The 15,818-nt window shown below is 35.9% G+C and overlaps 1 protein-coding gene across 1 annotated transcript in view; it reads left to right on the forward strand.

The window, feature by feature from the left end:
* The window catches only part of LOC114049459 (ryanodine receptor 2), an 811,539-nt gene that overhangs the window by 777,927 nt on the left and 17,794 nt on the right, over window positions 1-15,818 (forward strand). The window contains exon 101 of the mRNA XM_027870708.1: window positions 2,123-2,257. Coding sequence (XP_027726509.1) covers window positions 2,123-2,257 — 135 coding nt within the window. The remainder of the gene's footprint in view (window positions 1-2,122; window positions 2,258-15,818) is intronic.

The following is a 15,818-nucleotide window of genomic DNA, read 5'->3' on the forward strand; positions in this document are numbered from 1 at the left end:
GAAGTTTACACTTTTATTTTATTTGTTGATATAAAGATGCAGAGAGCAAATTCCCTAAAGAGACTACCAGGAGATTCATCAGAATGAAGTCTGGGAACTGTAATAATAGTTCAGATTACCTAGCATCTGGTGACTTTAAAGAAGAGACTTAAAAGTTAGTCTTTTAAGTTCTTAATAGTATATTCAATCAATTCTATACTATTCAATACTATTTGCAATACTACTCAATACTATTTTCAATCAATTAACAAACATTAAGTACTAGGAGCTTGGAGTAAAAGGACAAAACAAAAAAGTTTCTCTCTTCAAAAAATTTACATTCTGTTGGGGGAAACAACATGACAAATATATCTATATCTATATAGATATATGTCCATATAGAGATTTCTAGCTCTATCTCTGTGTCTACTGATAGAGATATCACAAGGTAATTTTGAAAAGAGAAATGAAACTTGTAAGGATCAGGAAAGGTCCCATGCAGGAGGTATTGCTTGAGCTGAGCTTTGAAAGGAGACCAGAAATATTACGGCTACACATGAAAGACAGCCTCTGTGCAAAGGTATGGAGAGAGCAGATGGGCTATCATATGAAGAACAGGAGGTGCACCAGTTTGTCGCTCTAGACCAAGGAACTCATAAAGAGGGAGTGTGTGTACACATATACACATACTGAAGTCTAAAATATATATAAAATATAGAACATATGTATCTGTTTACATATATACATATACATATTTTTTTCCTAGCACAGGATTTTTACAAATGTCACTTTATTCTCTGGGTATTATGCTAAAATACATTGGTTTAAGTGGCAAAAACATTCTATTATACAATGAAATAAGCATATAAGGTACTTTTAAAATTATAAGCCACCAGTTTCAACCCTGTTATGTGCCAGGCACTATGCCACATACTAGGGGTACAAAAAAAGTAAAAAATATGATCCCTGCCCTCAAGGAGCTCATGTTTTATTTCAATTTGCAAATGACTATATACATACCAAATATTAATGTGTAAAATGGAAGATAATCCCAGAGGGAAGGTATTGTAATGATAGAGAAGTGTCACGTTGCTATTAGAAGAAGTTGATTGTTATGATTGTGGAGTATTATTTGAAGAGTATATATATGTATGTGTGTGTATAATATCTCTAGAAAAATTGGAAATATTAGTCTATTAAATGTCATTAAGTTTTCATTATGCTCTGTACTGAAAGACCTACAGATCCTATAAAATGATATCTTCAATTGCACATAACGAAAGTATACTTTTGCATCATGGTAAAGAATCATAAGTAGACTTTTCAAATTCTGACAATTATATATTGAGAATAGCCTCTGAAATCTGATTGAGCCGATAAGCTTTGGCCTCTTTCACTTTGATCTTCTGATTATATTAACACAGCAAGTGCTAAATTATTTACATTGGTACTTTCTAAATAGTCTTGTATTTTAAAGTTTCAAAAACAGAATCAATTGCCCAGTCAGAGGGTATGATGTGGAAAGAAATGATACTAAATATTCAGCAAAACTTATTTTTGATGCATATAGATATATTTTTGATGCATATAAATTATTTAAATTGAGATTATACATTATAAATATGGAGATATTTCCTTACTGATAAATACCACCCAATTCCAAAATGCAAAAAATAATCCTCATACTTCCTACTTCACAGGGTTGTTGTGAAGAAAGTGCTTTGTAAACCTGAATGTTATGTAAATATGAGTTATCATTATGATAATGGACATTTCTGTCTCATATTAATGTTATAAATCAACAATGGATCTCAATTTGCATGTGAAGGTTAATCTTTGCTCGGTATGAATGTAGACGTGCAGTGGATTCCCTAGCTAATTATGTAGTCAAGTCTTACATAAAATAATCTTAACAGCTGATTAAAATAAAGAAAAGGAAACTGAAAATAAATCACTCATTATACTCAGGGTGTAAGAGCAAGCAGTGAGGATCATTAATTAGGTACTGATTCCATTTGCTTCTTAGATGTAAATCTCGTTGTGTGTTCACTACTGTTACTTCCTACCATATACGTGTTAAATAAACTGGGCAAATGATTGATGATTTTCACATGTGTCCAATATATTTTTCATTGTTTTATAGCTTGTACTGACTGTAGGATTACTGGCTGTTGTCGTTTACCTATACACAGTTGTGGCATTCAATTTTTTCCGAAAGTTCTACAATAAAAGTGAAGATGGAGATACACCAGATATGAAATGTGATGATATGCTAACGGTAAGCTTATGTACTTCAGGCTGATCTTGAACAGAATTTCTCTAGTCACACATCATATTACTCATTCCATAACCATTTTGTGTTTCTCATCTATAGTAAAGCATGATGTAGTATTGCTATGTCAGTAACCACACAGGAATCAGAACTGTCATTATTCAGGGTAATCAACTGCACTCTGATAAATTTCTGGACTAATAAGAAAAAAAATAGTTCTTAAAACATATGAGGAACATAGTGACTTAGGCTTGATGTAAAGGAAAACTGCTTAATAATTAGGGAGCTCCAAAAGTGACTTCTTGGATATATTATAGAATTTTTTTTCATGGATGGGTTGACTTAGGTAGTCACTAAGGTCCCTTTTAACTCCTAAGTACTATTATTACTAGTTTCTGAGTTTAGATATAATCAAAAGCAGACTTAAATTCTCAGTAATGACTAAGAACTCTGCAGAATTCATCTAGGATACCAATATACAAACACATTTTTTAAAAGTTTCATGAAAAAGGAATACAAATGTTCCTGAAGGATTGCTTTAGGATCATGAATTTAGAGTTAGGAGGACTTTGGAGATCATCTAATCCAACCTCTCCATTTCAAAGATGAAGAAACTGAGGCCCAGGGAGGTTAAATGACTTGCCTTAAGTCACACAAGTACTAAATGGCAGAGATAGGAGTTGAACCCATGTCATCTGTCTCCAGATCTAGAACTTTTTTCCATAGGACCGCACATCTTTAACTGGATGTCCCTTAGGCAACTCAAATCAATATAACCCAAGCAGAACACATTACCTTTCCCTCACAATCCATCCCTTCCTAACTTCTCTACATTGATTGAGGCTTCCTCTGTTCTCCTGCCTCCCAGGTCCACAACCTCATAGTCTTTTTCAACCCTTCATTGTCATTTACCGCCTTATAAACAATCATTTGTCAGTCCTGTCAGTCTTACTCCCTCAACTGTCATATCCATACACTTCTCTCAATTCACAACACACTCCAGGCAGGTCCATATTATTTCTCAGCTGGATTCATGAGGCTGTGCTTCAATATATCATTTAAGTGCTTTTAAAAAATCCATTTATCCTCTTTTCATTTGCCCAGTTTCAGCCATAGTAACTACTTCAGTTTCCTGCTATCGTCCAATGTCTGAGCATGGCCCATCCAGCAGAGATATATCACCATGAATGCTATTCTAATACTGTTAGATGACTTACTTCAGTAGTATAAATACAGTTAAGAAATTACTGTTATATTCTGGATAGAACTGTTCAAGAAGATGGATGTGACCAAAAAAGAAAAAGTTAATGACTGTGGAAAGTTAAGAATATCTATAGAACTCCAGTTTAATCTGAAATGATGTCATGTTGGTTTCATGCTTTCCTTATCAAAATCTGTGATGATCCCATCAAATAAATTTTCTATTTCCTTATCAGCCACTAAAGAGTGGGTTGACTAGAAAGCCAAATAATTTAAAATTTTATGCTCTGTGCTGTTGATTTTAAAAAAACAACAACAAACTGTGGCTATATGTAGGCCTTACCTAGTATAACCTAAAATACTATCTTGCACCACACATTTTAGAGTAAATCAACCAACAAATATCTGGATAACTTTTATGTATATAGTACTATGCTAGGGGCTGTGAAGATACGAAAGAATAAGATACATAGTCTGCTGTCAATTAGATTATCAATTACTTGAGAAGACAAAACAAATATGTGCAAGGCAATAAGCAAACAAGTAATTGCTATAATAATAACAACTAGCATTTATATAGCACTTTAAGGTTTTCAAATTGCTTCACATGTTAACTCATTTGATCTTTACAACAGCCCTGTGAAGTAGATGCTGTTATAATCTTAATTTTTCATATGAGGAAACTAAGGCAGGAAGGAAGAATGGAAAGAAGGCAGGACAGACTTGTTAAGTGGTTTTTACTGTGTGGCAGGCACTGAGTTAAGGGATGGGAAAAATCCAAACAAAAAGAAAGATAATCCAAGTATTGCCTTTGTGTTATATAGAATATATAGCTTACATTCTAATCAGGAAAGATAATACACAAAATGGAGCTGAAAAGGCGGGGGATGGGGAAGAGGTAAGGATGAAGGTACCTGACACTGACACAAAGCTTGATTTTTGAAGTTTAGAAGGTCAGGAACAGGGCCAAGAGTGGAATGGAGGCAGGCCAACCTGGGCCTCTTCACAAAATGGAATCTCTAGTAGGAATTCATCAGTAGGAGATGGGATTAGGCCTTGGAGAGGTAGATTTCATGGTGAGCAAGCTGCAGGGTGTTCGGATATTCCAGGGTAAGCAGGCCTAAACATTGAGGGAAGTTCCAGGGTAAGACAGTGTAGGAACATGATTTTGAACTCCAGAAGATCAGAAATAGGTCTGGGATGGGAATGTGTAAAGGAGTGTTTGGGGAAGGATTTTAATTCCAGTTTTCCTGACTCCAAGTCCTGCCACTATTGTGGCATGTTATGCCACCTAGATACGTAAGTTGTGTGATGCTGAAAATAACTATACTGAGACTTGAAGAAGGGAGATATAGAGTAGTCAAAATGACTTTCATGGAAAAGGTGAGATTTGGGCTTGGTAAGATTTTGATAGGCAGAATGAACAAACAGTATTTAAAGAAGAATAGCATGAGAAAAGAGACTGAGAATTAGCATGGGACATCCAAGGAATATTTAGAATACAAGCTAACTATATCAGAGGTTCATGCTGAAAAGCAGTCTGAAATAAGGTTGAGTTGGTGAAGTAGATGAGGCCATATTATATAGGTCTAGGCATAGGAGATTGAATCTGATGTGGTAAGGGGAGGTATTAGAGGTCCTTTAATTCAATTTAATAGAAAAATAGACACTGCTAGGTTGCAAAGTAGAGACTTGGATGTTGGAAATCCAGGGCTCAAATCCTGTCAGACATTTACCAGCTGAGTGACATAGGGTAAATAATGTTACCTCTTAGCCTCGGTTTCCTCATCTGGCAAATGGAAATAAAAATAACATCTACCTCACAGGGTTGTTTTGAGGAAGAAATCAAATGACACAATATATGTAAAACACTTTACAAACCTTAAAGTGCTATGTAAATATTAGCTCTTATTAAATTAAACAAAATTCATTAAGCTTCTATATGTAAAACACTGTGCTAGTCCTAAGGACCTATTCTTTAATTCTGGTATACTAAAAATAATATTAATAATAGTTAGCACATAGATATTGCTTTAAAGTTTGCAAAGTACTTTACAAATATTAATTCATTCTATTTTTACAACAATCCTGGGAGGCAGATGCTGTTATTATCCCCATTTTAGAGTTGAGGAAACTGAGGCAGACAGAATTTATTTAAATGACTTGCCCAGTGTCATATAGCTAATAAGTGTCTGAGACCAGATTTGAACTTGAGTTTTCTTGACTCCAGGTCCAGCATTCTATCCATTGAGCCACCTCTGCTATCCTACTTTTTTGAAGCTATGCCAAATTGTTCTATTTATTCTTATCTAAAAAAACCCAAAAAACAGAAATAGTATCTAGAATACATTGTTTATTCTGTTTACTTAGATTTGCTAAATTTCCAATAGTTCATTTGACTCAGTAAGGTGAGCCAGTTCTCATTGTACCCTTCTTTCCATGCCACCTCCCACATTCACCAGTTATTTTATTCTGTTTCAAGCATTTTTGCCATTTTATGATGATTAATTGAAAATTTTACTTCATAAAAGGATGGAAATAGATTAGGATATTAACTTAGAATTCTTAATCATAAAACTCATCCCTACATCAATTGACAGTGATAAACTGCTCACATTTTTAAACATTGCCCAGAACATGTCTCTGTTTTAGCTAAGGATGTCCTTAAGAGAGACACTGTACCCTCTGACTACATGGCTAATTAATTATGTGTTTAGCTACCTGTTAAGCATAAAAAGGCTTTGAACCTTCTGATATTGGTGTGACTTCAGGAAGTCCAGATGCTGTGTCACAGTTAAAAGATAGGATTAGGGAAATCTAGTTCAAAAAAATCATTGTTGTGGACTAGTCTGAAAGTCTCAGAAGTTTTACAAGTGAGCGAATTAGTCTTCCTGCCATCCCTCTCTATCTTTTACCATTTGGGGATTATAATTGGTTTGCAACAGGACAAAGGAATAAACCCACCTTAAAATTCCCAAACGATTGGAAATCCCCCCCCCTTTTCCCCCCACCCTATGTAACAAAGCCAGAGCTAGAAGTATCTCTGTAGTATTATTTGTAGAATATAAGATGCTTGAGTTCAAGGGTTGTTTTTCATTTTTTCTGTATAAACTGCTGTATGACCAGGTGCAAATCACCTTTCTATGCCTCATGTGTAAAACAAGAAGTTGGACTAAGTCAGCTACTCAGTCAAAACAAGTATTTATTCAAGCATTGTACAGGGCAGTGGGGCTACAGTGACAGAAATTAAACAGTCCTTGCCCTCAAAAAAAACCCCAAAAAACAAACTTGTTCTGCTGGAAGGAATAAGATGTGTACAGATAAGCAAATACTAAATCATATGAAGTAATTTGTGGGGTGGGAAGGCCACTAGCATTTGGGGGGATAGGACAAGCCTCAGATAGGAGATAGCATATAAACTAAGTTTTGTTGTAAGCTACAAATTCCATGAGGTAGAGGTGAAAAGTAAGTGCTTTCCAGACACAGTGGCACCAGCCTCATGTATAAAAAGCACAAAGTGGGAAGTTAGACTGTCGTATACCAAGAACATCAAGTAGACCAGTTTAACTGGAATGGAGAGTCTGTGAGGGGAGGAATATACAGCAAGCCTGGGAAGGTAAACAGGAGCCAGACTGCAAAGGGCTTTAAATGCCATACAAAGGAGTTTGTACTTTATTCTCGAGCCAATAGGGAGCCACTCTCATTTTTGAAAAAGAGAAGTGACATGGTCAGACCTCTACTTCAGAAATATCTTGGCACCTATGTGGAGAATGGTGGAAAAAGGAAAGGTCTGAGGTAGGGAGGCTGTTACGAAGCTATGGCAATAGTCTAGGTAATGGATGATGAAAGTCTGAAGGAGGGCAATAGCCTGTGAGTGAAGAGAAAACTAGAACACCCCTAAAGTTCCTTACAGTTTTAGCATTTTGTCTAACAAAGAGTCTTAACTTTGAAAAAGGACCTTAGAGGTCATTCAGGTAATCCCCAACATTGTATATGTGTATACTCTTTTAAGTACTTTTTAAGTACTCTACTGTACTTTTTCATTTATTACTTTTTTATTAGCTCAAAAAATTAAAACATCAATAACTAAAATTGTATAACAGAACTATTAATCAGAACCAAACTTGTTGATTTGGTGCTTAAAAATACCAACTTAGTTACTTGAAGATGAACACTACATATATGACTTGGTCAAGGTTATTAATGGCCTTTAGAATTTGAACTGTATACCATAAAGAGAAGCTTTTTTAGAGGGAGCATTTGCAGAAAAGAGCTCAGGTAGCACAAAATAGCTGGAAAGTTAGGCTGTAACAGCCTGGCAAATAAATGCTACTGCTATTATATAAAATAAATTTCAATTTATGACAAATATGCTTTATTCTTTCCATCTTGCAAATGTCTTATCTATAGTGCAATATATTCCAAGTACTAGTGAGCTACTTCATGTTTCTTTTAATAAAGCTATCAATCACAAGACCAAAGTCAACCTTGTCATCTCATAAACTAGATGATGATTTAATTGGTGCTTGAGCTATTCATGTTGCCAAGAACAAGTTGACTGATTTATTTCTTGGTTCTCTGCTGAGCCTGGTCTTTTTAATAACTCAATTTCTAAAATATTGAAACAAAGGACACACCAGAGATTCCATATGATCTGTGGAAAAACAAATGGTACAACTTATTTCATAAGTGTAGTCCTACTTGCTTCTTGGTCTTTTTAAACTTAAAAAAAAACAGTTGCTCATCCATGTCTTTTAAGAAAATATTACAGGGCAGCTAGGTGATGCAGTGGATAGATCACCAGCCCTGGAGTCAGGAGGACCTGAGTTCAAATGTGGCCTCAGACGTGTAACACTCACTAGCTGTGTGACTTTGGGCAAGTCTCTTAACCCCAGTTGCCTCACAAAAAAAAAAACAAAACACTGAAAAACAAACAACAAAAAGAAAATACCACAGTGGAAGTATATTACTTTCAAGGACCAATGGAAAATAACTGAGTTCTAGAAACAGATGAAGAGCCTGACAGGGAGAAATGATACAGTAGTGGTGAGGGACGTCAGTTATCCAGACATCTGCTGCAGCTACCTCTGCCAAAGTAAAACAGCCAATAGTTTAGTGGATTGCCTTAATGATAATTTCATACTTCAAATGGTCAAGGACCAAACAAGGGGAACTGCTTTTCAGAGCTGATTTTCACCAACCAAAACAATGGAACCCTTTTAACTTCTCCATGTAGTATCTTTTATAGAGGAGAGAAAATCCAGAGATATTCTGACCTGCACCGTAGATTTTGGAGAAGATTTCAAAGTGTTCAGAGAAAAGGGACTAAAAGTCCCTTTAAACTAAAAGTCACTGGGAAAAGTGAACCCAAGAAGGATGGAATGCTCTCAAGAATGAAATTCAAAAGATATAGGGAAAAACAGCTCTGCTAAGAAGAAAAAGGGAGACAAAAGGGAAACTAAGTTGTATGCCCATGGAACTTATCAACTAACTTAGATTAAAAAAAAAAGGAAGAGAAAATGAAAGCCATAGCAAGTAACAACAGATGAATACAAAAGCGTGCGTTGTCAGCCTTGTCCTGTGAGCATAATGTTAGCAGTGGTCAAGCTTAGAATAAGTGGAGGCTGTTGAGAAATGCTAAGGGTCACAGAAAGGGGTACTAAAAAATCTGTAGTCAAGAAAAGAGGATCATAGAAAAGATCACACACTGTTCAGAGTAAACTAATGATTAAATGGATTATAGAGAAAAATCAGAACCACTTATTTTGTTTCTGTTTTCTCTGTCAAGGAGAATAATCTTTGGACTGAAAAGAACAGAGCAAAAATGACTAAGGGGGAGTAGATAACTAAGATAAGTTTAGTGATATTAAAGAGAATAGTGACATGATCTGATGTAGGCAAGCTACATCCCAGGATATACAAAGAAGTAGCAGGTGTGATTGTTGAGCCACTATCAGTAATCATTGCAAGACAATCAGGCAAATGTTACAAGACTAGAGAAATGGAAATATTGTTCAGATTTTCAGCAAAGTGGAGACCACAAATTATAGACTAGAGAATTTGGCTTTGATTCCAGGCAAAATTCTAAAGTTTCTTGTGAAAGGGATGGTGGGTAAACATTTAGAAAAAGGAACAGTAATCACAAAAGGCCAACAGAGTTCAATAGCAATTCATACCAGACTGATGTAACTTTCATTATTGATAGGGTTACTAGAGTGGTAGATAAGGGAAATGATATTGATATTTTTTGCAAAACAGTCAACAAACTCTCATGATATGGATAAAAGGAAGAGATGTCGGCTAGATGAAAGTAATTTTGAAAATGATTGAATGACCAAACCAAAAGAATTAACTTGCAGCTGGTTAGTGGCTCTGTGTCAGCTGCGGGGTGGAGGGGAGTCTCTGTTAGCATGTCCCAAGCATTGGTACTTAGTCCTGTGCTGAATAACATTGGTATCTATAACTCAAATAAAGGTGACCCTGGCATCCTGATCTAATTTACAGATGATACAAAGCTAGAAGGGATAACTAACAAGATGAGAGGCAGAATCAGAATCTAAAAAAGGTGTTAGACTGGGATATTGGGCTGAATTTATTAAGACCAGATTAAATAGGGATCATTGCAAAATTTTATACTTGGGTTCAGCAAAGCAATTTCACAGGAACAAGATGAGAAAGGTAGGGCTAACAGCAATTTGAATGTATTTGGTGGTTTTAATGGACTGCAAGCACAATGTGACTTGAGTATGATGACATCCAAAATTAAAAAAAAAATTAATGCTATACCAGGCTGTGTTGAGAGAGGCATACTATTCAAGACTACTGGATAAGTAATGTTCGCAATGGACTCTGCCCTGGTCAGACCATGTCTGGATCATATTATTGGGTTCTGTGTCTCAGGTTTTAAGGAAAATGGTGATAAAAGTAGTTGGTATCCAAGGAATTATTAACATAATTCAACATGGGGATCATTTAAAGGAATTAGAGATAGAGAAGACAAGATACAAAAGAATATGATAGTTTTCTTAAGTATCTGAAGGGCTGTCATGTAGAAAAGGAATTAAACCTATTTTACTTGACTGCAGAGGGCAGAAATAGGACTTTTTCATTTTTAATGTATGTGACAGTCCTGGTAAGACGTGCTTCCTGGGAAGTCTTCAAATCCAGTAACTTAGTGTCTGTTTCAGTGGTTAAAGACTTAAGAGTTGACTAATGTTCTAATAAACCTTGTCTTTGGCTGAAAAAAAAAAAGACTTAGGAGTACCCTTTTAATGATCACTGTTAATAATTGCTGTATACCTGCACACAAGCTGAATGGATGGTCCAAACAAGCAGATGCTGAGTCCCAACATATTTGCAATATTCTGTTAGTATTATGAACAGACTGGAATTGGTTCCAGTCAGAGCTGGCACTTCACTGACATGTAAAAGATCTGGACAAGTCAGGGCCAAAATGTCCATTGACTTGTTGACATCAGCATTGTCTTCAGGAAAATCCAAAGGCATTTCAGTGTATCCCAGGTATGGGTACTTTTTTTCTCTCTCTTTTTTTCTTTTTTTCTTTATTTATTTAGTTTTCAATACTCATTTCCATAAGCCTTTTTTTGGGGGGGGGGGTAAAGAATTTTGAATTCTTTTTTGTTTGTTTGTTTGTTTTTTGGTGAGGCTGTTGGGGTTAAGTGGCTTGCCCAGAGTCACACAGTTAGTGAGTGTTATGTGTCTGAGGCCGAATTTGAATTCAGGTCCTCCTGACTCCAGGGCCAATGCTTTATCCACTGCACCACCTAGCTGCTCCAATAAGCTTTTGAGTTTTAAATTTTCTCCCTCTGCTTTCTCTCTCCCCTCCCCAAGCATGCAATCTGATATAGGATCTACTTATACATTCATATTAAATATATTTTCACATTAGTCATGTTGTAAAGAAGAATGAGAATCAATGGGACCACGAGAAAGAAGAAACAAAACAAAACAACAACAACAACAAAAGAGCAAATAGTATACTTCAGTTTGCATTCAACTCCATAGTTCTTTCTCTAGTTGTGGACAGCATTTTTGTTCATAAATCTTTTGGAGTTGTCTTAGATCCTTACATTGCTGAGAAAAGCCAAGTCTATGAAAGTTAGTCATCACAAAATGTGGCTGTTACTATGTACAATGTTCTCCTAGTTCTGCTCATTTCACTCAGCATCAGTTCATATAAGTCTTTCCAGGTTTTTCTGAAGTCTATCTCCTCATCATTTCTTATAGCACAATAGTATTTCATGATATTCATATACCACAACTTATTTAGCCATTCCCCAGTTGATGGGCATCCCGTCAATTTCTAATTCTTGACCAAAATGTTCCCCTATTTTTCATTTAAAGCTTTTTAGGGTATTTTGTGGTTGTTATTTATTTATTATTCTTTTTTTTGGCAAGGCAGTCAGGGTTAAGTGACTTGCCCAGGGTCATACAACTAGTAAGGGTCAAGTGTCAGAGGCCAGATTTGAACTCAGGTCCTCCTGACTCCAAGGTCCATGTTCTATCCACTGTGTCACCTAGCTGCCCTGTGGATAGTTTTTTTTATCACTCAGTACTCCAAGGCCAAAACCTATGAGAAACTGTTCAAAGTATTTGTTTTAGCCATTTCTGGAATGTGGAGTAGAATGACTGCGATGCAGTAATGACTTATGCTCCACTATCCAGGACAGCAACACAATCCACATTCTTAATTTTTATAGTCACCTCTGTGCAAGATACTATGAGTCCAGGTGGAAAATAGGAGTCTAAGTATCACTAACACAGTGTTGTAAATGCTTGTGAAAGACCAAGTGGCTTCACTTCCTTTTCCACAAGCTGTCCCATAGCCCTCAGCCTCTTTGGTACCAAGGTTCCATTCTATTCTCTAGTGCATTTAACCTGAGTGTGGCCATTTCCCACAGTTGTAACACAAGTCAAGGCTGCCTCTCTGTTCTTCTCCAGGTATTTTTCCAAGGGGATCATTGCTATTTCTGGTTCTCTCCTGTGAAAGTTTCTTGTGAGCTTCTGTTATTTTCTGAATCCCTAGAGTAACTGTTCTGCCTTGTATCTTTAACCCATGTTTTAGCATGTATTCTTGAAACAGTTGCATATTGAGGCTTCCCAATGGGACCTACCTGGGCCTAGTTACCATGTCATTCATTGTGTCTAGCAGTTCTTCAGAATTAGATGGGTTCCCCATAAAGTCCTAATTTCCCAGCTGTACTCTTACGAATGTATTATATTTCAGACACACACATTCATTTCAACTGGACCTTATCTTCCATCTCAGGCTTTATTGCCACTAGTTCTACTAATCTCTGTAATTGAGCATCCACACAGAACCTAAAGTCTCAGCGCTAACATGTAGATGCAACAAATGTAGCTTATATTTGGCCCATCTCTAAAAAGTTTTTGAAGTTTTTATAAGCAAATTTTCCATGTCATAATATCATATCTGCATTCCTAGCTGTTAGTCGTACCAAAAAGTTTGAAAGCTTTTCCACTGAGGCTATCAACTAATCTCGTATCCCTGTGTCAGAGACCCTCTAATCACATAGAACTATTGACATACATGTAATACAGGTTTCTCATGTTTGTTTCCCAAAGGGAGAGGGGAGAGATGGGATATATCGTCTCCTGACATATTGTAATTTGATCTAATGGAATTGGGTCATGGCAAAAGGCAGTTTTCCATCCAATCCGCTGGACCTCTCCAATTTCTCATGTTCAAGTGAAGTTTCACTGTATAACTTAGGAGAACATGCCCCTTTGACCCCTTTTATTAGGTACCAGTGTTCTGTCTTCCAGTGACTTAAGGGACCTGTCATTAGGGTTGTTTCCCTAATTTTTCGTTGCCATCAAACTCAAGTTAGACATCTAGACATAAGTAGAGCATTGCATCTTTGACTAATGGAATGCATTGCTCACACGTGATATGTCTGTTACTTCTGGCAAAGGTTATTTCCTTAACCTCTGGAATACAAAAAACCCCAAATCTATATTCAAGCTTGCTTCACAGTTGCTATGCAGTATTGCCCCTTTTGCTCATCAGAGCCATCATTTTATTAAAGACCAACCCTACATCAGATTGTTGATAGGGAGCTGTCTCAAACCAATATCCAGTAACTATTCCCTGTCTAAATTTTTATCGGACAATTTGTAATACTCATATGACTTATAATTTATATATCACATCCATAGAGGCTAGTCCTAACCCCATTCCTAGAGAAACTATCTTACTATCTTTCAATTCTCATACACTGTCCTCAAAACTTCCATTAACATTCTCACACTTATGTATAGATTCTGCTCCAAATATCATTAAATTCTTATGTACATAATATTAGCAAGGTGGTAATATTTCACTATTGACACTATTAGAGGGTCATAATGTTGTTCCATTATGCCAATATTTACTAATCAACAAAAAACAACACACACCAGTGAGTTAAACAATTTAATCAAATCCACTATAACTCAAAGGCATCAAAGTTATAACAAGCATTAAAGTCATGACCAAGATATAGACTAATAAAAAACTGAAATAATAAAAGGCACTCATAAAACATGATATTCTCATTGGCCATATTAAGTAATTAACATTAATATTTTTAAAAGCTGAAGTATTACACAGTGATCATCCCAGGTAAAATGTGAAAACCAAATCAATTCCAAAACCTGAAGCAAAAATCCCAACATATGAGGAAAAAAATAATCAAACACCATAGCATTCATAACATTTCATATCCAATTCTCAAGATTAGCCATTATTGGGCTTAATTCAACTCCCAGTTCAAATTGTTAAAAATAAAGAAATTTTAAAAGTCAAGATCATAATTAAACACTTACAGTATTAGTATAACAAATGCTTGAGAAATACTACAAAAACAAAATAAAACAAAACCAAGAGAAAAAATTTAGGCTAAGATAAGATTCCTATTTATAACACTAGGGGTCATACCAGGCTAAGCTTGTGGTCTGGGAGAAGCTTAAAGCCCTGGGTTAGTAATACACTGCAGTTATGAATGAGAAATGGGTTGATTATGCCCCCAGATCAAGAGTTAAGGACAGAATCACAAGCCATTCGTTGTTTCATAACTGTACTCCAAAAAATAGAATGAATAGTAACTGGAACTTGTGGTCTGCCCTGCCATACCATAAGTCTCATCTGGTATGAACCATAATGCTACAAATATCTAATCAGAGGTTTTGAGGAGGTTTTGGGAAGGCAATTCTTGTGCCATTCAGATATAATCTTGACAACTGAGCTATGCATACAAGAATTTCATTTATATTGTTCAAAGAGAACTTGTTCTGGGAGACAGGAGGTGGGGCAAGATAATTAACTTCACAGTCAATTAGTGCCTTATTGAATGAATGAAAGGTGTTTTTTTTCCCCTCCGTTTGAATTTGACTGATGACCAATTGCTTGTAGAGGAAATAAAACAAATTGATGCATGAGTATGGCATTTAGTACCACTCTTATCTATAAATAAATTTGTTGTTGTTGTACAGTCATTTCAGTTGTGTCCCACTCTTCATGGCCTCATTGGGGGTTTTCTTGGCAAAGATACTAGAGTGATTTGCCATTTCCTTCTCCAGCTCATTTTACAGATGAGGAAACTGAGGGACACAGGGTTTGCTATGACTTTGCCCATGATCACACAGCTAGTAAATGTCTGAGACCAGATTTGAATTCGAGAAGATGGGTCTTCATGACTCCAGGCCCAGTACTCTATCCACTGTGCCACATAGCTGCCCCTAAAAACAAATAAAATTTTCTCAAAATTTTCAATACATTCAAAGATTTACATTAGCCAGTATGCTTATTTAAACATGGAAGGAAGGAAAAATCATATTAGTGCTGGCTTTTTAAAAAATATGAATAAAGGACTCTTATGTACAAAAATATTTGTAACAGTTCTTTCTGTGGTGGCAAAGAAGTGGAAATTAAGGGGATGCCCATCGATTGGGGAATGGATGAACAAATTGTGGTGTATCAATCTGATGGATTATTATTGTGCTATAACAAATAATGAAAGGAATGGTTTCAGAAAAACCTCAGAAGACCTGCATTAACTGAAGTAAAGAAAATGAGCAATACCAGTAGAACAATCTGCACTGGAACAGTAATATTGTAAAGATAATCAACTTTGAAAGAATTAGTAACTCTGAGCAATACTATGATGCACTACAACTCCAAAGGTCTGAAATATGTTGTCCACCTCCAGATAGAGAACTGATGGATTCAGTGTAGATTTACACATATTTTTCACTTTTTCTTCCTTTCTTCCTTTCTTCCTTTCTTCCTTTCTTCCTTCCTTTCTTTCTTTCTTTCTTTCTTTCTTTCTTTCTTTCTTTCTTTCTT

The sequence above is a fragment of the Vombatus ursinus genome, unplaced genomic scaffold (genome assembly GCF_900497805.2).
Source record: "Vombatus ursinus unplaced genomic scaffold, bare-nosed wombat genome assembly UNPS02014798.1, whole genome shotgun sequence".
In the NCBI taxonomy this organism is placed as follows: Eukaryota; Metazoa; Chordata; class Mammalia; order Diprotodontia; family Vombatidae; genus Vombatus; species Vombatus ursinus.